Genomic DNA, 26,587 nt, shown 5'->3' with positions numbered 1-26,587 from the left:
GGGGAATCGGGTTCGCGCCCCGGTCTGGGAGGATCCCCCATGCCGCGGAGCGGCTGGGCCCGTGAGCCATGGCCGCTGAGCCTGCGCGTCCGGAGCCTGTGCTCCGCAACGGGAGAGGCCACAACAGAGGGAGGCCCGCATACCACACACACACACACAAAAAACAGTTTGTTTTTTTTTTTTTTTACACTCCACATATGAGCGAAAACCAGAGGGGAAGAGAGGTGGTGGGAGGGTGAAATGGAAGCGGGTCAACTCTACTCTGATGGCTGGAAGGACCATATGTAACTCTTGCTTTTCTCCATGTAGACCACTCAGTGCTTTTCTCTCTTCCAGCAATAAAAATTCACTTTGAGAAAAACTATTTAAACCAAGAATAAAACTATCTTCTCTATCTCAAACTACTAAATAACACACCTATCAGCTAACAGGGCCCAAGTCTGCCTTAGATTTTTTTTTTTTTTTGCTAAGTATGAAAAACACACCAAAATATATGAAAAGCTTAGCTGTTTCATGATCCATATGCTACACTAGAAACCCTCTCAATTCTGGTAAGGAGATATATATACCAATGTTCACCAAAACATCATTTCTTACAAGTAATCAGGAAATAAGTGTCCACGGGCAGGAAAATGGATAAATAATGATATATCCATACGAAGAATGGACTAGATCAGAGGTCAGCAAACTTTTTCTGTAAAGAGCCATATGGTAAATGTTTTAGGCTTTCCAGGCCATACAGTCTCTGTCACAGCTACTCAACTCTGCTGTTTGGTGTGAAAGTGGCCATTGAAAATACATGAAGCTTATTTACAAAAAGAGGTGGCTGGCTAGATTTGGCCCCCAGGCCATAGTTTGTTAACCCCTGAACTTGATCCAATTGGATCAATGTTGAGCCCAAAATGCAAGTTTCAAGACAATATGCATGGCATGATTCATTAACACAAAGTTTAAAAATCTGAAGGCAATACTTTATAATAATTGTGGATATGTACATATGAGTAAATGTATAAAAACAGGCTCAAGTGATAAACTCTGAATTCATGACAGACAGAAGATGTAGGAGAATCAACTGTAATTTTTTTTACATTTCTTTAAAATCCAAATATCCAAACCCAAAGCAAATAGGGCATAATGCCAAGATCTAATAAAGCTGGGTGGTAGATACACAGATAATTATCACATTATTCCCTTAGTATTATATTTGAAACACATCTCAAAAATTTCTTTTTAAGTATTCAATAGAAAGATGCGTTTCCCTTTATTTTGAGGAGACAAGGCTTAAAAATCAAGTTAAATATGTTTTTGCTCTGCATTAATTTAATCTAATAGCTAAAATAGGCTGGGCTAAAGAACTGCTATATTATAAATGAGACGAGGTGGTAAAAACGGGCACTCCATCTTTGAAAAACAAAAGAAAACTATGTATTATAAAATGCCTAGAAAAAATTGTTTTTAAAAAAGCATTTGCTGTTTTTTTTTTTTTTTTTTTTGCGGTACACAGGCCTCTCACTGTTGTGGCCTCTCCCGTCGCGGGGCACAGGCTCCGGACGCGCAGGCTCCACAGGCTCCGGACGCGCAGGCTCAGCGGCCATGGCTCACGGGCCCAGCCGCTCCGCGGCATGTGGGATCTTCCCGGACCGGGGCACGAACCCGTGTCCCCTGCATCAGCAGGCGGACTCTCAACCAGTGCGCCACCAGAGAAGCCCCGCTGTTTTCTTAATTACAAAGTAATTCATGGCTATGTGTAAGGAGAGAAGAAAAACCTTGAAAAATAAAGACAAACAAAAATAAAAATGTAACCCATGAATTATCCTATCACCCAACCATAACTATTAACATTCTGATGTGGGTCACTCTCTAGGATTTGTTATGTACTTTTTTTTTTTTTTTTTTTGGTGGTATGCGGGCCTCTCTCTGCTGCGGCCTCTCCCGTTGCGGAGCACAGGCTCCGGACGCGCAGGCCCAGGGGCCATGGCTCACGGGCCCAGCCGCTCCGCGGCACGTGGGATCCTCCCAGACCGGGGCGCGAACCCGGTTCCCCTGCATCGGCAGGCGGACGCGCAACCACTGCGCCACCAGGGAAGCCCCATATGTACATTTTTTAACTTACAAAAATGGTATACCACACATACATATTGTTTTGTAGACAGCTTATTTGAACAGCTTTATTTGAATACTCATTTATGCACCTCTCTTTTCCTGTATTTTTATCTCAAAATAATCTGCATGCTATATATACAGAGTTCACTCCTGACATCTTAGCTTAAAAGACTTTGATCGAAGTTGCCAACAAAGTGGCATTGAGACCAAATCGAAGCTCCTCCAAAGCCCTCATTGAGCCACCACTCAGAGCTGCCTGTTCTAAGCTGTTTATAAAAATTGTCAGGTTAGCTACCACCTCTGTAGACCAGGACTATCTAATGAAAACTACAACATACTAAGCTGTTACTTGTTTGTCCTTAAAACATCCCTGAAGGATATAAACTAAAACAACTGCCAACCTTACTTTACAAACAGAACAGCTGCTGTTAAGGAGATTAATAAGTAACCTGCTTGAATAACTTGCTCCTACCCTATGGCAGAACCTTCATCCTATAAACAAGTCTTACTGGAAACTCAGGCGTCCATTAGTGCTGCTGGCTGAATGCTTTGCTACACCTATTACACCTATTATCAGCAAGCAATTTAGCATCAACTGCATTTAGAACGCTGGGCTTCCTGGGCAGCTGGAATGAATACTGTTTACAATCTCATGCCTCTTGCATGAACAAATTGGGCTTTTCTCAACTTTGCATCTCCACACCAACCTCCTCTTTTAATTCCAAACCTACCTTTCGTAAAACTTCGAACATCCACCTAATCACCCATCTTGGTTATCCATGGAGCTTTACTGTTAGGAGAAAGGACGGAATAAGGAGGAAAGGAATCATGGCCACTTGACCATGCCTCACCAGAACCAAGAAAAGCCACTCTTCCAAGCCAGAAGGGAAAAGCATGGGCCGCTGTAGATCTGTCCAGGAACCTACATAGTCTAGTGGCCAGGAGTTCACTGGTCCCACTCACCTCTCCACCACTCCCATTGACTTAGCTTTCCCCTTTCCCTGAGATTTCTCCCTGTGCTTCTTTCTCCTGTCCCTATGCCAGCTCTCTCTCGTATCTCAAGTTCAAATGCCTAAAAAAGAACTGCTCCATTCAGATCTTACAAGCCTGATCATCAAGTTCCACTGACCAGCCAACAAGCAAATATCCAAGGGTCAGATCCTTTCCCCTGATCAATTAATTGTGACCATGGTGGCTGGCGGGAAGGGTCAGGAAGTACAGAGACAACCAAAAGTAAAGAACTGCCCGGGGCCCCTTTTGCCAGCAAAAGACTAAAGTGAGCAAGCTTCTGAGAGCTGGCCTGTCTTTTAAATCTACTGGTATCTAAAACTAAACACATCATATTAGTCTCAAACCAACTTCTAAGGTCTGCATTTCCACCATTATCCAGGTTCGTCAAGCACACGACACTGAGGTTCTCACTCATTCACAAATATCCTTGCCACAATATAAAGTGGCTTTCCACTGTCTTCTATTCTCCATTCCCACTGTCACCCTATATTAGACTTTTGGTCTTTCCTAGTTAACCTGGTTTCACCGTTTATTGCCTTTCTTATTCCAACCCAATCAACTTATTCTTCCTAGATTAGACCTATAAACAGCTTTCAAAGTTACCACTCCCTGCTCAAAGCTATGGCCTAGTTATCTCCCCCTCCCCCGCTTCCAGCCAAAATAGGTCCAAACCCTAACCCATGCACACAACCCACAATAAGGCCTATACCTACTTACCTAGACTCATCACGTGCTTTGTCCCTTATTACAGCTAAACTCACTCCTGTCCCAACACAGAAACCATTCTGTTGTCTCCAAACCTGTTTATGCCACTTCCTCCATCTGATAGACTTCATTATCCTCCCAGGGCACCACTTGCCAAAATCCTGTCATTCTCCAAGGTCAATTCTGTCTGTATGACCTTTCCAAACTCCCCAGCTAGATGAGTTCTCTCCCTTGGTCCCATAGCACTTAATTTAAACATCTAGCACTTCTAGTTCAGTGCTATCAACAGAGATATATTGACAAGCTACATATCTAAATTTCCTAGTAGCCATATTCAAATTGGAAAGAAACAGGTGAAATTCATTTTAATAATGTTTTATTGAACTCTTCATGTCGAAAATACTACCATTTCATGTAGTAATCAGTATAAAAATTGAGATACTTTACATTTTTGCATATTAAATCTTCAAAATCTGATATGCATTTTACACTTAGAACACATCTCAATTTGTATAATCCATATTTGAAGTGCTCAAGTGGCTGCCTTATTGGATAGTGCATGACCAACTCTTTCAAGCTAAAAATGGTAAGGCTTCCTTCATTCCCTCTCCTATAAGCCCATGTAAAACTTTAAATTTTAATTTTTTTTTAATCCCAAGCTTCTAATTTATCCCTCCTCCTCTTTCCGCTTAGGTAACCATAAGTTTGTTTTCTAGGTCTATGAGTGTGTTTCTGTTTTGTAAATAAGTTCATTTGTATCATTTTTTTTAGATTCCACATGTAAGTGATATCATGATATTTGTCTTTCTCTGACTTACTTCATTTAGTATGATAATCTCTAGGTCATCCATGTTGCTGCAAATGGCATTCTTTCATTCTTTTTTATGGCTGAGTAATATTCCATTGTGCATGTATGTGTGTGTATATATATATATATATATATATATATATAAACACACACATCACATCTTCTTTATCCATTCATCTGTAGATGGAAACTTAGGGTTGCTTCCACGTCTTGGCTTTTGTAAATAGTGCTGTTATGAACATTGGGGTGCATGTATCTTTTCAAATTAAAGTTTTCATCTTTTCTGGATATATGCCCAGGAGTGGGATTGCTGGATCATATGGTAGCTCTATTTTAGTTAAGGAACGTCCATGCTGTTCTCCACAGTGGCTGCACCAATTTACATTCCCACCAACAGTGCAGGAGGGTTCCCTTTTCACCACACCTTCTCCAGCATTTATTACTTGTAGATTTTTTGATGATGACCATTCTGACTGGTGCAAGGTGACACCTCAACATAGTTTTGATTTGCATTCCTCTAATAATTAGAGATGTTGAGCACCTTTTCATGTGCCTGTTGGCCATCTAGATGTCTTCTAAACTTTAGTTTTTGAGGCTAAGTATTATACCTTCCTTATATTGGTATCCCCTAGAGCAAACACTACAGCCCAAGGGTCAAATCTGGCTGGCCACCTCTTTTTTGTAAATAAAGTTTTATTTTAATATAGCCTTGCTTATTCATTTACATTTGTCTATGTTGCTTTCACAGGACAATGGCAGAGTTGAGTAGATGCAACAGAGACCATATGGCCCACAAAGCCTAAAATATTCACTATCTGGCCCTTTGCAGAAACAGTTTGCTGACTCCTTACCCAGAGCAGTAATACACTAAGTGTGGTCAGTAGGCCAGTGCTGGTCAGCAAACCATTATCAGTCTAAAATGAGAAGGAGCTTCCATCAGGATGTAAATGGATTTTTTTTTTTGGTAACAAGATTTTCTTAATGAAGAAAGCAGTATATTAGTTAACAATCTGGTACTGGCTCTGAATCTCACCATAACTGCTTAATTGACTTTACTGTAGTTATGCCATATAATTTTTAAAAATTTTATAGGCAAATATATTGATTTTTAAATTTAATTGCTTCTGAGTCTCCAGCTTGGATAAAGAAGTTTCTCTCATTCCTGTATTGTTCATATGATCACTATACTTTTACAGAATTTTGTTTTGTGTTTATGTCTAAGCATTTAAAACAACTAGAAGTTTTAATAAAATTCAAGTAAGGGCTCTAATTTTATTTTTTCCATACATGCAGTAGTACCAGAATCATTTAAACCTAGCTTTCTCTAAAATGAATGTCCCTTTTCATATATTAAATCATATATGCTAGAATTTATTTCTGGATTCTCTATTATTCCACTGACCTATTTATCTCTTTATAAGTCAACATCATATTGAATCAATCAGTGACTTCATCGTTGTAGTAGTTATGCATTGCTACATAACAATATTACCGTAAATGTAGAGACTTAAAACAGCACACAGTAATTATCTCAGAGTTTCTGTGGGGTCAGGAGTCTGGGTACAACTTAACTCTGTCTTCTGTTTCAGGATCTCCTAAAGCTTCAATCAAGGTGTCAGGTGGTTGCAGTCTCATCTGAGGCCTAAATGGGGAAGGATCTGCTTCCAAGATCACTTGATTGTTGGCATTATTTTGTTGCTTGCAGGCTGCTAAACTGAGGGCCTCAGTTTCTGACTGTCAGTGGGAGACTGCCCTCAGTTCCTTGCCATGTGGTCCTCTCCATAGGGTAGATCACAACATAGAAGCTGGCTTCTTCAAAGCCAGCCAGAGACAGAGTCTCTCAGGAAGACAGACATTACAATCTTACCTAATATAATCATGTACATGTAGTCACACACATCGAAACACCTTTGTTGTATTCTATTAGTTAGAAACAAGTCACAGGTCCTGCCTGAACCCGAGTGAAGGAGATTACACAAGAACATGATACCAGAAATGGGGATCATGGTGGCCATCTTATATACAATAGTGTATTCTGATAACACTGGTAAGGCACATACTTCTTTCCCCCCGCCCCATATTTCTCATATTTCTCTTGCCTTCTCAGGCATTTATGCTTCTATATAAACATTATTATTTTATCAAGTGCCACCCCCCTCAAAAAATCCCGTTGGGAGTTTATTTGGAATTATATTAAGCACATTTTTTAATTGACTTTTATAATATTAAATCTCCCCACTCAAGAATACAATGTCCTTTAATCTCTTCAGATCTTATGACCCTCAATAAGATTTTAGTTTCCTTCATGTTCTTGTTAACTATTCTGAAATAGTTATTTCTGTTGCTACTAAGACTGAAATTTTTTCCTCCCTCTCCTTTTCTAAGGCTTATGCTAAAATAATGAAAAGCAATTAATTTTTGTATTTTTATCTTGTATCTAACCACTTTACCAAATTCTCGTATTAGTTTATCTTTAAACTAGACTCTACTAGGTTTCTCAGGATACAACAATTGCATCTGTGAAGAGATAATTTTATCTCTACTTTTTCCAACACTGAGTTATTCTTTGTCTTTTTATATTTGTAGATAAGCCAAAATCATAAATAATATTGGTAACCAAAAATCTCTGTCTAGTTCCCAACTGAATCAAATGTTTTTAGTATTTTACTATTTGAACAAATATTTACAGTTTTTTAAAACATAAATTTATTTATTTATTTTTGGCTGCATTGGGTCTTCGTTGCTGCGCAGGGGCTTTCTCTAGTTGTGGTGAGCAGGGGCTACTCTTTGTTGCAGTGCACGGGCTTCTCATTGTGGTGGTTTCTCTTGTTGCAGAGAACAGGCTCTAGGCACGTGGGCTTCAGTAGTTGTGACTCGCGGGCTCTAGAGCACAGGCTCAGTAGTTGTGGCACACGGGCTTAGTTGCTCTGTAGAACGTGGGATCTTCCCGGACCAGGGCTCGAACCCATGTCCCCTGCATTGGCAGGTGGATTCTTAACCACTGCACCACCAGGTAAACCCCTACAGTTGGTTTTAACAACTGTTAATGGAAATCACCTCTGCTAATAAAAGAAATAATGGTAGATACACAGTGACTTTCTTCCAAACAGTAGAGTATGGAAAGGGGGAAAAAGAGTAACTTTATAGTGAGAAATCTGACAAAGTATCTCAGCCAGATAATCAAGGTCAGTATCAAGAGTGATAAGTCATATTGACAGTATGTACTCTTAATATGATATGATGAAAATGGCACTTAACCTCTTAGATCTTCCTCCCCAAAACACATAACTCTAGTGTAATCATGAGAAAAACATCAGACAAATTCCAATCGAGGGACATTGTACAAAGTACGTGACCTGTACTCTTCAAAGCTGTCAAAGTCATCAAAAACAAGGAAAGTCTGAGAAACTGTCACAGTCCAATGAAGTCTAAGGAGACATGACTACTAAATGTAATGTGGTAGCCTTAACGAGATATTAGGTAAAAACTCAAAAATTCTGAATTAAGTATGGACTTTAGTTAATAATGTATCAATCTTAGTTCATTTACTGTAACATACTAATGTACCATACTAAAGTAGGATGTTAGTAACAGGAAAAACTGGTTGTGTGGTATATGGGAACTCTATGTACTATCTCCACAATTTTTCTGTTCTAAAATTAAAAGTTTAATTTAAAAAAGAATAAGCCATCAATTTCTCATTTGATTTTTTATTTAGTTATAGTTAATGTTATATGTTACAGCTGTACAGCATAGTGATTCGCAATTTTTAAAGGTCATACTCCGTTTATAGTTATTATAAAATATTGGCTATATTCCCTGTGTTGTACAATATATCCTTGTAGCTTATTTATTCTATACATTTTAAATGGCAGGTTTATATTTATTTATCCTAAATAGGAATACCCTTATACCAATGACAGGGCTAAACTCAGCAACCTAAACTCATTATGTTTTTTGTTGGTTTTTTTTTTTTTTTTTTTGCAGTATGCGGGCCTCTCACTGTTGTGGCCTCTCCCGTTGCGGAGCACAGGCTCCGGACGCGCAGGCTCAGCGGCCATGGCTCACGGGCCCAGCCGCTCCGCGGCATGTGGGATCCTCCCGGACCGGGGCACGAACCCGCGTCCCCTGCATCGGCAGGCGGACTCTCAACCACTGCGCCACCAGGGAAGCCCCTCATTATGTTTTTGATTTCCATTCAAACCCTCCTGGAATACCAGCTCTCTTTGGTAGCAAACTATAAAGCCTGAAAAGTTAATCATCCCTAATTTCCAGGGCAGGGGGTGTTCTGATCAATTTATTCATTTAACAATATTGACATAGTACCTCCCATATGCAAGAAATTAAGAAAAAAGCAATACTCTACACCGTAAGAAATAATGTTGCCAAAAACATACCTGTTACACTTTACAAAGCACTTGAAAGTCATTTAACCTTCACCACTTGACCGAGGCAGATATCTTCAATTGTGAAGAGGAAACCGAGGCTCAGAGAGAGCATGTGAATTGCCTAAGGTCACACAGCAAGTGTCTAAGGCAAGACTTCACATAGGACTAATCTCAAATCCCCTGCAATAGAAGGCAATAGTTAAAAGAATAGCAAGAGAGTGATACAGTTTAGTATGAAACTGTATCACTGGAAATTGGAAGAGGTGAAAAATCCTGAAAAGCTTCATCAGAAATAGAAATTGAACACAAATAGAGATGTGGATGTGGAAAGGATGTTTAGGAACATTTACCACCCAGCTTCATAATCAAGATTTGGGTTCCTTTTCAACCCAAAGGGGTCTACCCCTAGAGAAGTCCTAATATACTCCCTGGAAATCATAAACTCCTAATGATTGTTTGCAGAATGATTAGAACAATGAACTCACCGAAGAATTCTATACATCACCATGATGATATTTGGAGAATGGGAATTGAGGTGCAGAGACAAACTCATTTCACTGAGAAATGAGAATTGGTAATCTGAGGCAAGAATAAAAGTCTCTATACTCCTGGGGGGAAGAAGATTGATTATTCAGTAGGCATGGTAACTAGTAACTACCAGCACCCACTTCTAAACCTACTTGATCAGTGGCAATTCACCTTAGTCTAATTATCAATAAAAACTCAACTTCTTTCAGGGAACATACTTCTAGAAGCTAATTACAGTGACAGCCTCACACAGTTCAAGAGCAACCAATCAGCAGCAGATGCACTGCAGTGACTATGCTTCTCAGAGGCAATCAACAACAGTCTCACCCAAATAGCCATGGTTCTAAGGCCAAGGTCAACCAATCTGCTTCTGTACCCAAAGCAACCATCAAACACCACCACACTTCCCCAAAAGACCAGCAAGCTGTTTCACTCATAAACTGTGCTTGACTAGTACTGCTCTCTCTTACTTTAGTTAAGAAATGAATTCAGGTTTTTGTTTTACATATTGGACGACAGTCTAATATTTTGAAAGAGGGAAAACCAAGTCTCTTCCTAACTTCTCAGTGCAACTGTAAACAAATACATTCCCCCTAAGGAACGGAAACTACTCCAAACTCCAAGAGTTCAATTGCAGACACTTGCCAGAGACCAGTTCAGTGGGTGAGAAAAATACTAGATTGGCTACCTGGATATATATAAACGTAGGGTGGATAGCTAGTGGGAAGCAGCCGCATGGCACAGGCAGATCAGCTAGGTGGTTTGTGACCACGGAACATATCTATATGTATAACTGATTCACTTTGTTGTAAAGCAGAAACTAACACACCATTGTAAAACAGTTATACTCCAATAAAGATGTTATAAAAAAAAATTATGAAAGCTGGCATCCTCTTCCAGGCCAATTGAATCAGAATCTCTTAGGGTGAGGTCTAAGCATATAGTATTTTAGGGCTCCTTAGGCAATCCTGATGAGCAAACAGGGTTGAGACCACAGATCTAGATTGCTCACCTAGTACCTGCACCAGACCCAGCCCATCTTTCAGTACAAGGCAACTGCAATTTCTCCTAAAACAGATGATGATGAAAAAGCCTGTCATACCTTACAGAAAGCACAAAAAAAATCTTCCACAGTAGAATTGTGATCCTTAATTCTATCACCAAACTATTTCACATGTTTACATGTTCAGGTGATCAAATAACCAAAGGGAAAACAAGAAAAGCCCTCTCCTATCTTTCCCCCTCTATGTCCTTTTCTTGACGAATATTGGGGTTCTATATAAAAGGGGACAAAAATGTTGCCAAGAATGAAAAGCATTCAGTCAAGGCAAGTGGGATAACAGCCAAAAAAGGAAATTTAAGAGCAGTAATCCAACGATCTGCCTGTCATGAAGAGATAACCCAAACTGGAAGCTGCTGTAATGGATCCAAAGGAGAAAAAGACATAAGAATATATTTCTAAAGTGCTCTTCAAATTGGTTTAGTGGTGCATTAGTCATCTATGTCAAAGGTTTAACATGTTTAAACAGAGAAACACAGTCACAGATGACTTTCAATTCAAAGCACCTTCTGAAGTGCTTACTTAAAACAGGTCATAATGCTGAACAGTCAATGAATCATAAGTAATGTAGCTCACAATAGGGTCAAATCAAGAACTTTAGCTATAATTAAAATTGAGAAAAGTATTTTAATACGTTTCACGATAGGGTCAAATCAAGAACTTCAGCTATAATTAAAATTGAGAAAAGTATTTCAATACTTTTCACGATAGGGTCAAATCAAGAACTTCAGCTATAATTAAAATTGAGAAAAGTATTTCAATCTATCTGGATAAAAAGTCAGCTAGTTTCTAAGCAACTACTAAGTGGAAAACACTTAATGTTCCACAAATGCTGTAAAAGGTAGTACCCATATCCTAACTGCATGTTGCATGCAGGAAGTTGCTTAAATAAGGAAAAAAAAAACTTTTCAAATTACAATGCACCAGTCCTGTAATAAACACAAAGGGTTATCATTGTAGTAACAGAAAAATAGCAGAGCAATGACTCGTCTAACATCAAGCACCCCACTCCCCACCATACTTTGAACTCTGCTGCTCCCACATTAAATTAATCCACCAGGACCTGAATTAGGTCAGACGACACATGGGCCTCCACCTGGTGGGAAGAAATTCGATGAGCAGAAAAAACAGCAGCAACCTTCAGAGCTTCATTCCCATTTGTCCAACTCCAGTCCCTGATGACCAGATGACCTTAAAGAGGATGTGCTTTCATAAGCCTGTTCCAACCTAGAACATTCCCCTTGACATCCAAAAGCTTTTTAAAAACTGTAAAGTAGATACCAATATCAATTAGAATAGCCCAACTGTTGCCATCTCAGACACTCTATTCAATCACTCACAATCAACTACGTATTTAATTAGTACCATGCAATGTAGAGATACAGATATAAAGGACTTCCAGTTAGAGATGATGGATTGAACACATCCATTTACCTTGGCTATCTCCCAAAACTCCACTGAAATGACACTAAAAGGATATTTTAACCCACAACGAGAATGGAAGAGGAGACAACTGCAATGACATTTTGGGAGCCCAGAAAAAGCCAAATCCTATGGCAGCTGTGAGAAAAGTCAAGAATAAAATATTTGCACACAAGCACCCCCAGAAGGCAGCTCCATGCACTCTTGGAAGTAGGGATGAAAGGGGGCTAAAATAAGGAGAATCTGGGAAAAGCTTTTTGAAAAGCACTTAGATCCCCTCCAACTTCCAGTCTCTGCCTTCTCCCCCATTCCAGCATGGGTTCAGAGATTTATTTTCCAGGGAGAGTGAAGTGAACTGGGGAACCAAAGCATGGTGAACGTTGGATTCTACACTTGAAACAGGAGCTTAAACAAAGGTGCATTTATACTGCATGTGGGGACATCCATATCCCTAACCTTCTTCATCCAGAAAGAAGACCGGAAGATTCTTCTATAGGAAATCTGATTAGACCAAAGGAAAAGACCTAAAGAGATTGACCTTGGTTCCAAAACTCAACTGCCCAGCCAAATCACCCAACTTATAATCAACAACTCCCACTAAGAGCTTCCAATCAGCATTTTTAGTGCTCCACTCTTAAACAACAAAGAGCAAATGGGTACCAGAAATTTGAGGTAAGTCTGTAGTATGCCAGATAACAGAGAAGCTTGGAGGAAAAGCAAAAAGAAGCAAACTTAAAAAAAAATCATTAATATTGTCAGAAGGATTTTAAAATATTACATTTATGAAACAAGAGCAGGATGCTAGAAAAAGAAACGCTTAGGCCTCAACAGAGAGCTCCCAGATATCAACATATAAAACAAATGAAAAATGCAATAACAGGCAAGGTAAGCTGGGAGAGATCTCCCAGAAAGTAGAACAAAAAGACAAAGAGAATTAGAAAACAGAAGGGGAGACAGAGGATCTAAGAGGTCCAGCATCAAAACAAGAGAGAACAGAGAAAATGAAGGGAAATTTAAAATAAAACAAAACAAAAAAACAATTCAAGAAAATTTCCCCAAACGGAAGGACATGAGTTTGCAGACTGAAAGGGTGCAGAGGAAAGAGATAAAAATAAACATACGCCAACGGGTAGTATTGTGAAATTTCAGAACACTAGGAACAAGACAGAGATTCCAGAAGCTTTCAAAGAACAGCAGAATTTAAGAAGAATCAAAATAACATTTGATTTCTCAACAGTAACAAGAGCAAGAGACCTGGGGAAAAGAGGAAGTGGCAGCAAAGTTCTGAGGGTAAATGATTTACAAACTAGAATTCTATACTCAGCCAAACTATCAAATTAAATGCAAGAGCACAGTAAGATCTGCACACCTGCAAGGTCTCAAAAAATTAACCTCCCATGCACTCTTTTCCAGAAAGTTACTAGATTTGCTCCACCAAAATGGGTGAACAACCAAGAAAGAGGAAGACTGGACATCTAGAAAACCAAGGATACAACATAAAAGGAGACAGGATTCCCCAGGATGATGGTAAAGGGAGATTATAATGATGTCAGCTGTTTCAAAGGCCCGGAGAACACTAGCCCAGATTGAAGGTCAGAATGCTCTGGGACAAATGTCTCTAAGAATAGGAAACTGATAGGATACACAAAGTGTTTCAATACACTACGTGAAGATATGCAGTTCTTGGGGAGAATACGGGGATAATTTAGTGATAAATGAAGAAAATTAACAAGCGAAGGATAAAACAAGGCAATTTTTAACTGAAGGGAAAACAAAAAGATGTGCAAGCAATCATAAGACACACTACATGGTTCAGCTGTGAATAGGCTTACCTAATTGCATTAATGTGATCACTGACTACTGCTCTAAGCAAAATGATATATGATAATGATAAACTGATAAAAGATATATTGGGGTCTACCAAATTTAGGAAAGATGGGAGTGAGGGAGAAGGTGGTAGGAGAGCTAGATCTTGATCTTCCATAGTAGGAAGACAATATATAACATCTAATACTGAAAAGTCCAGCAGTAGTAGATTAACTACATTACTTAGAAATGAAGGTAACATGCTAAAAGCAGCAGCTAGTAAAAGTTGGTAAACATTCTACTGAAATACCTGGCATATAAGATATTCAATGAATGTTTGTTGAATTTCACTGATATGCAAAGGAATAAGTATAAACTTTAGTATGTGCCCAAATTCAAACACTGTAAAACATTAGAGGCTGTTCTTTAAGACTTTTTCCCCTCTATTTAACCCAAGTACCTAAACTTTCTGGGTGACAATCTTCCCCCAAAAAAGATTAGTGATGCTTCCCAAATTTTTTAAAAATCACTAACATTTCATTATAAGAGAATTTGATAGCACTATTGATAAAGCTAACTGCCTCCCTGGATAATCAAAGAAACCAAAACCAATATACACTGGAATGAAGCAAGGATATTTCTCTTCACAGTATTATTTAGTGGATGTAGCTGTAGTGGATTTAAATTTAAGCTCAGAACACAGATGAGTGTTTAAAATACATTAAAAAATTTCTAAATCAAAACAGAATTTACCTTATCTACTGTATAGCACAGGGAACTCTACTCAATACTCTATAATGGCCTATATGGGAATAAAATGGGAATAAAATCTAAAAAAGAGTGAATATATGTATACGTATAACTGATTCACTTTGCTGTACACCTGAAACTAACACAACATTGTAAATCAACTATACTCCAACAAAAATTTTTTTTAAATGGAATTTACTTTGTAAGCATCATATTGATAGTTTTCCTGTTTGTTGTTGAAAAAATTGTATTTGTCATGGAGAGATATTTTTGTATTAGGGTAAGATAGATATCTTTTTAATTCAAACATAGCAAATTCAATTCCAATTAAAATTTTAGGTAACTAAAATGTCCGGCAAAATAGCTGATCATAAAAATATAATAATTGAACTAACATTAGGATAAGTAAGTCTTATACAGTCCTCTACTCCACCTTTCCACACATCACTGTCAGGAACACATTTCAACCACCACAGGTAGACAGGAAATATCATTTTAAAAAGCCTCCCAATTGAGATGAGTTGAAATAAATACATGAGCCCAAGAGTAGTCAATAAAATTTCATTTATTCATTCATTCATTAAGTAAATACTTCCAGAGTAAACCTGTTATGTGCCAGGCACTGTTTGCTAGTCTTAAAGCACAGGATAACTTACTCCTAGGTGTGTTTTTTTCCCTCCTCTTCTATAAACCTGAAAATGAAACATACAAATCAAAGAGAATAAAGAAGCCATTTACCTAACATTCAGGTGATGCTATCTAACCAGAGGACAGATCGTCCCATCCATTTTAACACTATTATATAAAGAATTACCTACCTTTGTCTTCAAACAAAGAATTATGGTACACCATGGAGAATGTTTTTCTTCTTACTTGCGATTGTATTGAGAATGCTCCGGTATGGTGGTTCCAAACAACAGTATATATTGGGAGTTTTGCATAAGACTCTCTTTTTCTACATAGGATTTACTAGTATACTATATAAAGTTCACTAGTGCAGAGGTTGTAGGCACTGTTGACATTTTGAGCCATAAAACTCTTTCTTGTGAGGGGCTGTCCCGTACCTTGTAGTATGCTTAGCCACACCTGTGGCCTCTACCAACTAGATGCCAATAGCACCCCACTCCCAGCAGTAACTAAAAAAATGTCTCCAGACATTGCCAACTATTGGGGGGGGAGGCAAAATTGTCCCCTGTTGAGAACCACTGCTTTAGAGGAACATCTCAGAGAGGGAGAGTGATTATAGATAGAAGAGGAGGCCAGATAAAACAAAACAAAATAAACAAAACAATGCACCTCATAACTGTAGGTACATCAATCTCTTGATGCTACTGGTCTACCACCATTTTAAGCTCAAATGTCTTCTAGTCCTAAATCTAAACTGAGATAAGGGAAGAGAAGCAGTCCCATTAAAATGATTCACCGAGAACAGGAAGGAAAAAAATTCTGCCTAATCTTCCCTGCATCTTTCACTTAAAAGAACACCAAGATCATCCTCTTTGTTCAGTACCTAACATAACTCCAGAAGTTTTGACAAATATTTGAGTACCTACTATGTGCCAGATAAAGATAAATTTATCAACTGCATTTACTGAATTGTTGTCACTCTTTTTTTTTTTTTTTTTTGTGGTATGCGGGCCTCCCTCTGTTGTGGCCTCTCCCGTCGCGGAGCACAGGCTCCGGGCGCGCAGGCCCAGCGGCCATGGCTCACGGGCCCAGCCGCTCCGCGGCATGTGGGATCCTCCCAGACCGGGGCGCGAACCCGGTTCCCCTGCATCGGCAGGCGGACGCGCAACCACTGCGCCACCAGGGAAGCCCCATGTTGTCACTCTTATAGACAGTGTTTTCTTCATAGTCTTGCATTTGGTGAAGGATTCTTAAATATGACACCAAAAGCACAAGCAACAAAAGAAAAATAGGTAGACTGGACTTTATCAAAATAAAAAATGTTTGTATTTCAAAGGACACCACCAAGAAAGTGAATAAACAACACACAGAATAGGAGAAAATATTTTCAAATGATATACCTGATAAGAGACTTGAGTCAAGAATACATAAAGGACATATACAACTCAATAATTTTAAAAAAAACAAAATAAAAATTGGGCAAAGGACATGAAGAGACATTTCTTCAAGGAAGATATAGAAATGACCAATAAGCACAAACAAAGATGCTCGACATCATTACTCATCAAGGAAATTCAAATCCAAACCACAATGAGATACCCACTAGGATGGCTAGAATTTTAAAAGTCAGATAATAACAAATGTTGGTAAGGATGTGGAGAAATCAACATACTCATACACTGCTGGCAGGAATGTAAAATGGTACAGTCACTTTGGAAAACAGTCTGGCAGTTCTTCAAATGATTCATCACAGTTACCATATGACCCAGCAATTCCACACCTAGGTATATACTCAAGAGGAATGAAGACATGTTCACACAAAAACTTGTACATAAATGTTTGTAGCACTGTTACTCATAATGGCCAAAAGACAGAAACAACCCAAATGTCTAGCAGTGGACAAATGAATGAACAAAATGTGATACAGGCATACAGTGGAGTATTATTTGGCCATAAAAAGGAATAAACATGGATGAATTTTGAGAACGTTATGCTAAGCAAAAGTAGCCATTCACAAAAGACCACATACTATATGATTTCATTTAGATGAAATGTCCAAAAAAGGGAAATCTATAGATACAGAAAGTAGATTAGGGCTTCCCTGGTGGCGCAGTGGTTACGAATCCGCCTGCCAATGTATGGGACACGGGTTCGAGCCCTGGTCCGGGAAGATCCCATATGCCACGGAGCAACCAAGCCCGTGCGCCACAACTACTGAGCCTACGCTCTAGAGCCTGTGAGCCACAACTACTTAAGCCCGCACGCCTAGAGACGGTGCTCCGCAACAAGAGAAGCCACCACAATGAGAAGCCCACGCACCGCAACGAAGAGTAGCCCCCTCTCACAACAACTAGAAAAAGCCCGCATGCAGCACCGAGACCCAACGCGGCCAAAAATAAATAAATAAATTTATTGTTTTAAAAGAAGAAAGATTAGTGATTGCTTGGGGTGGTGGGGCTTATTGGGAGGACAAGGGTAATGACAGCTAAAGGGTATGGGGTTTCTTTTTCAGGTAATAAAAATGTTCTAAAATTGACTGGGGTGGTGGTTGCACAAATCTGTGAATATACTAAACCCACTGAATTGTACACTTTAAAAAGGGTGAATTATATGTTATGTGAATTACTTCTCAATAAAGCTGTTTAAAAAGAAAAACAGCATTTAAGGTACAATGGAGAACACAGCATTTGGACCATGGTTTATTAGTGAAAATGTCTTGCTTAAAATACCCTTGCATCTGGAGAGACCTCATTCTTCGGTTGTGAAGTATGAAATGATTATTAAAGGCTATTTAAACTACTGAAAATGCTTTAGGTAAACACTTTAAGACTATGGAAATCTTGGAAGTAGGAAAAAATTAAAATGCAGGCATCAAGGAACTTCAGAGGACATAAAATTCTGTGCTTAAGATGTATCAGGGTGCATTAAGTAATTAGATTCATGAGGTGGGGGGAAGGTAAGCCAAGAAGAGTTAAAGAGCTCATATGAAAAGGCTTCGTCTAGAAGACTCCCTTCTTTACCAGCCTGCAGTGATGCTGAAAGATTTTTCAGGAAGCTAAAAATAATCACCCATATGATTTACTCCAGTAACAAATAGGAAGTCAAGTAAATACTAAAAGGCCAAACAAAGAGATTTAATGAAACAAACAAACAAAAATAGCTAAGCCAGTTCCGAGGAATGGCTACTGGGAAGTTTCAGCAACCAGCATGCATTATTGCTTTTTCCAAGAAGAACATAATATAGGATCTGTGCAGAGCTCACAATTCCACTGCTGAAATTTTTCAACTTGTGTTGTTTTCAGTCCAAATAAAGTCCTTTTCTGTGATTGCCTTGTGTGATATACCTGTTATTCTATCTTATCTCACTGCAGAGTTCTTGGTATGCCTGGTCTCCAGAGTCCACAATTTCCCGACCTGAAGATTCACCAATGCCAGTGACAAGGAATGTCCGCGGGGGCGGGGGCGCATTAGGGATTTTTTTTTCAAATCCTTAATAAATCTCAGTTCCTACCCTGGTCATTACAAACAGCCTGTTTCACCATCAAGCCGAGTCTGGGTACCTCATAAAGCACTCTGCCCCAGTTTCAAACCAAAATTAGGGCCAATTAGGGCTAATTGGCAAAGAGAAAAACAGCCAAAGGCAGGATTGGCTTTTTCTGCAGAGCCTCAGGTTTCAAAATGACTGCCTTGAAAGCTGAAATGACCCAGATTATTTGTGTGTGTGTGTGTGTTGGGGGTGGGGGTGGTGACAGACATTCATTCTCCTGCAGGGTGGCTGTGGCTTGGTGTAGGAAAGGAGAACTTGGGGAGAAGGGAGTCGTCGACATGTTAAGAGAAATAATGGGGAATGATCTTTAGGTACCACCTACTTCAAATGAATCACTGCAGTGTCAGCCCTGCACTGATTCCATGAATTGCCAAACAGGATGAGGTAAGGCACAAGCCTGGAGCACCCCCCGCACCCCACCGCTCCTCCTCCTCCCGCGAGCAAAAGCGCGCATAGCTCCGCGAAGTGCACCACGCAGCCCCCCGAGGCTTCGGCTGAGGGGCTGACGTCATCCTTCTGCATTGAGCTTCAAGGACCAGTAGCAGCACCAGTTAGATGGGGAGCAGAGTTGAGGCGTTATTGCTGTCACCAAGTGGCTGGGGTCCTTCCCCAGGGCTCTGCGGATTGGGTTTACGCAATGACAGAAAGATAAGTGTAAGGGTGCAAGGGCGTGGGAAAAGGGTCTTAAGACCCATCTCCTGGGTCGCCGAGAAAGCGCAAAGATGCCCCTGGGTTATGTAAGACCCTCTCCCCTCTGTGCGTCTCCGCGCGGCAACGGCGCCCGCCCCGCATCACTGCGTTTGGAGGCCTTTGGTCTCCCTTGCCCAGCCAGGCAGCTCAGGGCTCCCAGCGCCTGCCTCTCGCAGCCCCGCGGGGTCGGGAATAACCGGGAATCTGGGATCAAACCCTGCGCTCTCGCGCCTGCTCCCAGCCGGCCACAGGTTAGCTCCAAGAGACACCGCGAACGGGCTGCTAAGGGAGGGTGGGGAGGGGTGTCCAGAGTGGAAAACAGACGAATAAACCCGCAACTTTCCCCAGAGGCTGACCCTAACCCGCGAGTTAAAAAAATAAGTCAATGCATTAAAATATTTTGGAAAGGTCGGCAACCTGCAGTCACCGCCACCACGCAGCCCCCTACACCCTGCACCGGGCGGGGTCCAGGGTCTGAGCAGCCCCAAGCCTGCACCCTGCCATCCTGCAGCCCCAGCCCTGCGCCTGTCTCCTGAAGGAGGGGACCGAGATTTGATTTTTGCTTTGGGTTTTTTCCTCCCCCTTCCCTTCCCGGAGCATCACTACACTGACCGAAGGACGGCGGCCCAGCCGCCGGTCAGGCGTGGCCACTCACCCAGAAGACGAAGGAGTAGATGATGAGGAGGGTTTTGAGACAGGTTATCACAGGTTTGGTCTCCATTCTCCTCGATGCCATACTACAGAGCTCCGGCGGCGGCGGCGGCGGCGGCGGCAGCGGCGGCGTGCGGCGGGCCGGAGCGAGGGAGGGGGGAGGAGGCGGGGCGGGGCCGGGCGGGGCGGAGGCGCGTGCAGCGAGAGGCCCCGAGAGCGCGCAGATGAGGCGTTGCGTGTGCGTGAGCGCGCACTCGGCAGAGCCCCCGCTGAAGGAACAGGCCGGCAGAGACTGCGCATGCGGAGAAGGCCGCCCGCCTCCGCGAGCCCGCGCAGGCTCAGACCCCGAGCCGAGGAGTTGGGCAGGGCAGCCAGGAGGGAGTAGGAGAGCGTGGATGGAGGCCGGGTCGAAGGTCAGGGCCTTTTCGTGGCCGCCGTGGCACGTGAGTTTCTGCTTTGTACACAATGGGGCTTTACATTTGCAGGGTTGTCTGCACCTGGTTTATTGCTATCCCCGGAAAGCAATCAGGTTTCTGCATTTGGTCGCCCCACCAGGCCTTCTCAGATGGAAGTAGCCCAGTAGTCATGTCCTTGGAACAAGCAGGCCTTGTTTGTGCCAGTAACAGACTGTGACAGGTGGCCGGAGATACAGCTGGAGGGATGGTCAGGAACCCGGGAACTCAGACGGACACCCCCAATCCTTGCCAATGCGGGAGCTCCATGTTTTAGATTTCCTCACATTTTGAAATGATGAAGCCGAATGACAAGAAGTTTCTGTATGAAGGTACCATTCTTCCTGCACATAAAATGTATAACAGATAACAGAAAAAAAAAAATATTTAAAGTCCCCGAGACTCGTTTTTCCCACCCTAACAAGTACAGACCACCTCACACTAAAAGAACTGTTTCAAGGTCAAAAACTACAGTTCAAAAACAATTCAGAAGTTGCTCAAAAAGCTAAACATAAAGTTACCATATGACCCAGCGATTCCACTCCTAGGTATAGACCCAAAAGCAATGACAACTTGTCCACACAAAAGCCTGTCCATGAATGTTCATAGCACCATTTACCATAGCCAGAAAGCAGAAACAACCCCAATGACCATCAATTATGAATGGATGAACATAATGTAGTACATCCATACAATGGAAAATTATTTGGCCACAAAAAGGAATGAAGTACTGGTACATGCTTTAACATGTATGAACCTTGAAAATATGCTAAGTGAAAGAAACCAGACACAAAAGACCACATGTTGAACGGTCCATTTATAGGCAACGTCCAGAATAGATCCATAGAGACAAATAGATTTGGGGTTGCAGGAGGCGGCAGGAATGAGGAGTGACAGTGAGTAGGGGGTTTCTTTGGGGAGTGACAAAAGTGTTCTAGAATTAGACTGTGGTGACGGTTGCACAATTTTGTGAATGTACTAAAAACCACTGAACTGGACACTTTAAAAGGGTGAATCTTATGGCACGTGAATTATATCCCAATGAAAAGGTAATGTACACTCCACCCAGATTTCCTGTGGATGGTTTGTAGAGGAACACACAGTACAGATTCTGTGGGAGACTTCACTTGACTTCTGAGAGAGTCTGCAGTCAAAACAGCAACACTATCACAGGCTAACTCAGTTGTGGATGATGTTAAGGATACCTTTTGCGAAAGAGTGAAAAACAGTCAATAAAGCTTGAGGAAAGCCTGCCAAGGTCAGTTGCAGGAGTAATTATTACCGCCAATGGGTTGTACATGGTCCCAGGTCAGTGAGGTCATTGTATAAACAGGACACAAATATGAGGAAGAGGAGAACTTGCTTAAGGTAATGATCAACCATAACGAAGAGGTATGTGGGCATAGGGAGGAGTAGAGAAGAATATGGATGCAGGTGAAAAAAAAAAGATTAGGGAACAGATTGGCAAGGTTTCTCTTATAAAGGAAGACCTTGCACAATGATTCTCTACTCTGGTTGCTCATTTGCATCACCTGGAGAACTTAAACCAACAACAACAAGAACAAGGCTTTGACTGCCTGTGCCCGATCCCAGGTAGCCTGAGTCATTTGGTCCGGAGTGAGGGCTCAGCAGTTTTTAAAGTTCTTCAGGTGGTCCTAATAGGAATCAAGGGTGGAGGGACGCTGTCCCTACTGCAGTGAGCTCAAACCCAACTTCAGAAAGGAGCTTTCTCCTTCATTTTTACAGTCCCTGGGCAGCAGCAAAAAAAGGATACTGAAGATTTCAAACCCAGTGAGTACTCTTAGCCAAAAAAAAGTTCTTGCCCATGCATAATTACTCTGTAAAGGGGTCAGAAATCTCCATTTTCAACCCAACAGGGACACTGCTGAGCATCATAGATAATTTCATGAGTTAATATATGATATTCACAGATGGTACCCATCAGCTCAACTAACTCACCGTTTCACAGTTTGGAGCTTTTTGGGGTCCAGATTCTTGAAAACTTGGACTGTTCTAGCAAAAATAAGGTATTTAAATATAAAGATAAATATGAATAGTCAGCAATGTAATTAATGGGTAAATTACCATAGTTCATAGCTGGATCCTTGCTATTCAAATTGTGGTCTGTGATATAATAGGGTGACAAACCATGCCAGTTTTCCCAGGACTGAGGGGTTTCCTTTAACTTTGGATTTTTATTGCTAAAACCAAAACCAGTCAGCCACCCTATCAGTGAACTAGCAGCACTGATATCAGCTGGGAGAGTTTATTGAAAATGCAGAACCTCAGGCCTCACCACAAACCCGTGTTAACAAGATCCCCAGGGGATTCAGATGCACAGTAATGTCTGTTAGTTTGTCATGGATTGAATTGTGTCCTCCAAAATGAGATGTTGAAGTCCTAACCCCATTGCCTCAGAATGTGACCTTATTTGGAAATAGTGTTGTTGCAGATGTAATTATTTAAGTTAAGAAAAGGTCATCCTGGAATAGGGTAAGCCCTTAATCCAATATAACTGGTATCCTTAAAAGAAGAAGAGACCCAGGAAGAGGGCCATGTGAAGACACAGAGACAAACAGGGTAAATGCCGTGTGACTGATTGAAATGATGCATCTGCAAGCCAAAAGCGCCAAGGATTGACTGTCATCACTAGAAGGAAGAGGCAAGCAAGAATTCTACCTAGTTTCAGAGGAAGCATGGCCCTACTGACAATTTGATTTCAGACTTCTGACCTTCAGAACTGTGAGAAAATAAATTTTTAAAGTTATTTTAAGCCACCCATTTGGGAGTATTTTGTTACAGCAGCCACAGTAAACTAATACATGTCTAAGATTCACTGATCTCCAGTTCCTCAAAATATGACCACAGCTACCATATCACCTAGCACTGTTAGGTGTGACAAAATTGAAAGCAGATGTTCTAACAAAAACGGGTACATGAGTGTTCACAGTAGCACTAATAACAACAGCTGAAGGGTGGAAACAACTTAAATGAATGTCTATCAACTAAGGAATGGATAACCAAACTATGGTAAATCCATACAATGGAATATTATTCAGTCATAAAAAGGAATGAAGTACTAACCCATGCTACCATATGGATGAATCTTTTTTTTCTTTTTTTAAATTTATTTTTGGCTGCGTTGGGTCTTTGTTGCTGCGTGTGGACTTTCTCCAGTTGCGGTGAGTGGGAGCTACTCTTTGTTGCAGTGTGCATTCTTCTCATTGCGGTGGCTCCTCTTGTTGCAGAGCATGGGCTCTAGGTGCCTGGGCTTCAGGAGTTGTGGCTCCTGGGCTCTGGAGCGCAGGCTCAGTAGTTGTGGCACACAGGCTTAGTTGCTCTGCGGCATGTGGGATCTTCCCAGAACAGGGCTTGAACCCGTGTCCCCCGCATTGGCAGGCGGATTCTTAACCACTGCGCCACTGGAGAAGCCATATGGATGAATCTTGGAAACTTTATACTGAGTGAAAGAAGCCATACAAATACCACATACTGTATTATTCCATTTTTGTGAACTATCCAGAACAGGCAAATCCATAGAGACAGAAAGCAGATTAATGGTCGCCTGGGGCTGGGGGAGGAGGGAATGGGAAGTGACTGCTTAATAGGTCCAGTGTTTCCTGTTGAGGTGATGAAAAAGTTCTGCAGCTAGAGAGTGATGATGGTTGTACAACATTGTTAATGCACTTAATGCCTCTGAATTGTACACTTTTAAATGGTTAAAATAGTAAATTTTATGTATATTTTATCACATACACAAATAACATATAACCACAGCAAGTCCAAAGGCCCTGTGGCCTGAAGGAATGATATATTTGAGGAGCTGACAAAAGGTCAGCAAGGCTCAATAGCAGGAGCACAGATGGTGTACAGACTGACACCAAGCACCTACATGGTCTGTGCTCCTACTGTCACCCCCTCAATCTGTTGTTCCCACAGCAACCAGAGTGATCTCGTTCAAACACAAACCATATCATGTCACCCTCTCACTTAAACCCCTCCAGTGGCTTCCCATCATTGCCCAAAGAATCAGATTTCGACTCTTTTCCCTGACTTAGAAAGCATACATGAGCTGACTCCAACTTCCTCTCCCATGACTCCCCCTGTACGCCTGTGCTTCAGCTGCTCTGGCCTTCTTTCAGCTCTTCAATCAGACTTCATTTTGCCTGAAAGCCTTCATATTAGCTGGTCCTATCTTTAGAATGCTTTGCCCCTTAAACTGTGAATGGCTGGTCCCTCACTTCCTGTCATTTAGATCTCAGTATAGATGTCACCTCCTCAGAAAGGCCATTTCAGATGAAAATAGCCACCCAGTCGAAAATAGCCACCTAGTCACTATATATTCTAATTCTCTGCATCACACTTATCTAACATTTTCTTATTTGTGTGCTTGTTTTGTTGTCCTCCTCTCCACACAGGCAGGTAGTTTTGTCTGTCTTGTTCACTGTTGTATCCCCAGTACCTAGATACAATAGCAACTCAAAAAATGTTGAACAGATGGATGGTACATAGTAGTCATTCAATAGATGATTGTTGCCTGATTGAAGAAGGATGTGGTATTTGAAATGGACTTTGAAATATGTATAAGATAATGGCGGTCTTTGAGCAATGGAGAAGGAGATCATTATGGGCTACGGAACAGCATGAACAAAAGCAGAAAGCTAACTCAGATGAGTGGTGAGGTGCACTAGAAGACCCAGAGTAGGAAAGGATGCAGAAATGTAGGTTGGAGGAGGGCCTTATTCAGGCCAAGTTTGACTCTCTTGTTTAGTAGGGGAGTGATGTGATCTGACCCATGTTTTTACCAAAGTAATTTGGGAAGCAGTATGCAGGATTAGAGGTTGCAGAAGAGAGAGACTAGAAACAGGAAAAGAGTTAGGAGGTAACTGCAATAACCTAATTGGGAGGTGATGAGGGCTGGGCCTTGGGAAGTGGAAGTGGGGCTGGAGGAGGGGCTGAGGCAGTGCATCTCAACTCTGGCTGCATTAAAATCTACTGGGGAGCATTTAGACTTGTGGATGCCTGGGCTCCATCCCCCAGAGATTCCGGTTAACTCGGTCTCTGGTGGGGCCCCAGCAATCAGTATTTTTAAAAGCTCCCTATATGCTCTAGCTGGGATTGAAATCCCTGGGACAGATAAAAGAAGTTGTTCAGAAATAGAATAGACAGCCTTCAGGACTAAGTGGATTTGGGTAATGAAGGAAAAGGAGGAATTGAATATGCCTTACTTCTAGTCTGAGTAAACTTGGAGGACAGCTTTTAAAATGCATAATCTCAATATATGGTACATCTAAACAAGGGACTAGTTTACAGTTATTAGTGGGTATGTATATGAAGAACTTTTTTAGTCACAAAAGGACATTTTTGTTATAACATTAAGGAAAAATAAAACAATAGAAAATTTTATATGCACTATGACCTGAACTATGTAAGAACATATAGAAAAGAAATTGGAAGAAAATGTGTATAAAATGTTCACACTGGTAGCTCAGGGGTGGGGGTAGGGTTATAGGTGATTTTATTTCCCATTTTTTATATTACTCTATTTTCCCAAATTTCTAAATGATCATATATAACATTTATAATAAAAGAGGATATTTTATAAAGGAAGCCCTCTACACAAAAGATTAAAATATTAAAGTTTTTAGGGCTTAAGGGGGGAAAACCTTGAACTGTTTTGAGAATTTGCTTAAGTGAACTTTGAGCATATGTCCATTCATCTAAATTTCTGTATTTATTAATATATCTGTGTGTTTCCAGGGATCCCTACTTGAACACTGCAAGTGACTTTTACCCTGGGATTCAGAAATGTCTACAGGACTGAGACTGGACCCGCTAAAGGTATGTTTGCAAAAGCCACACAGGAAAGCACTCAACCAAAGAAACGAGAGAACTAAGGTTTGCAGATTTGGTCTAAGGAGCCTTGGTATAAGTATCAGAGAATTAGGGTTGTTCTGAGGACAGCTCGATATATATTATACATGGAATGAATGATGCAGGCCCTCGTGTTTCCTCATTAGGGATTTATCCCTGAGCCTT

The 26,587-nt window shown here is 41.0% G+C and overlaps 1 protein-coding gene and 1 long non-coding RNA gene across 2 annotated transcripts in view; one reads left to right on the top strand and one right to left on the bottom strand.

Annotated features, from left to right (window-relative positions):
* Positions 1-20,269, bottom strand: part of TSPAN7 (tetraspanin 7) — a 139,251-nt gene extending 118,982 nt beyond the window's left edge. Inside the window, exon 1 of the mRNA XM_028482530.1 lies at positions 20,101-20,269. Within this exon, the coding sequence (XP_028338331.1) occupies positions 20,101-20,181 (81 nt within the window). The 5' untranslated portion in view covers positions 20,182-20,269. The remainder of the gene's footprint in view (positions 1-20,100) is intronic.
* A 153-nt stretch (positions 20,270-20,422) lies between these two features.
* LOC114484687 (uncharacterized) overlaps positions 20,423-26,587 on the top strand; it is a 104,871-nt gene continuing 98,706 nt past the window's right edge. Inside the window, exons 1-2 of the long non-coding RNA XR_003677866.2 lie at positions 20,423-20,539; positions 26,309-26,389. This is a non-coding gene — a long non-coding RNA (uncharacterized lncRNA). The remainder of the gene's footprint in view (positions 20,540-26,308; positions 26,390-26,587) is intronic.

Source organism: Physeter macrocephalus, chromosome 21, assembly GCF_002837175.3.
Source record: "Physeter macrocephalus isolate SW-GA chromosome 21, ASM283717v5, whole genome shotgun sequence".
NCBI classification, from domain to species: Eukaryota; Metazoa; Chordata; class Mammalia; order Artiodactyla; family Physeteridae; genus Physeter; species Physeter macrocephalus.
The sequence above is the reverse complement of the archived record's forward strand: the minus strand, read 5'-3'. Positions and strand labels throughout refer to the sequence as shown.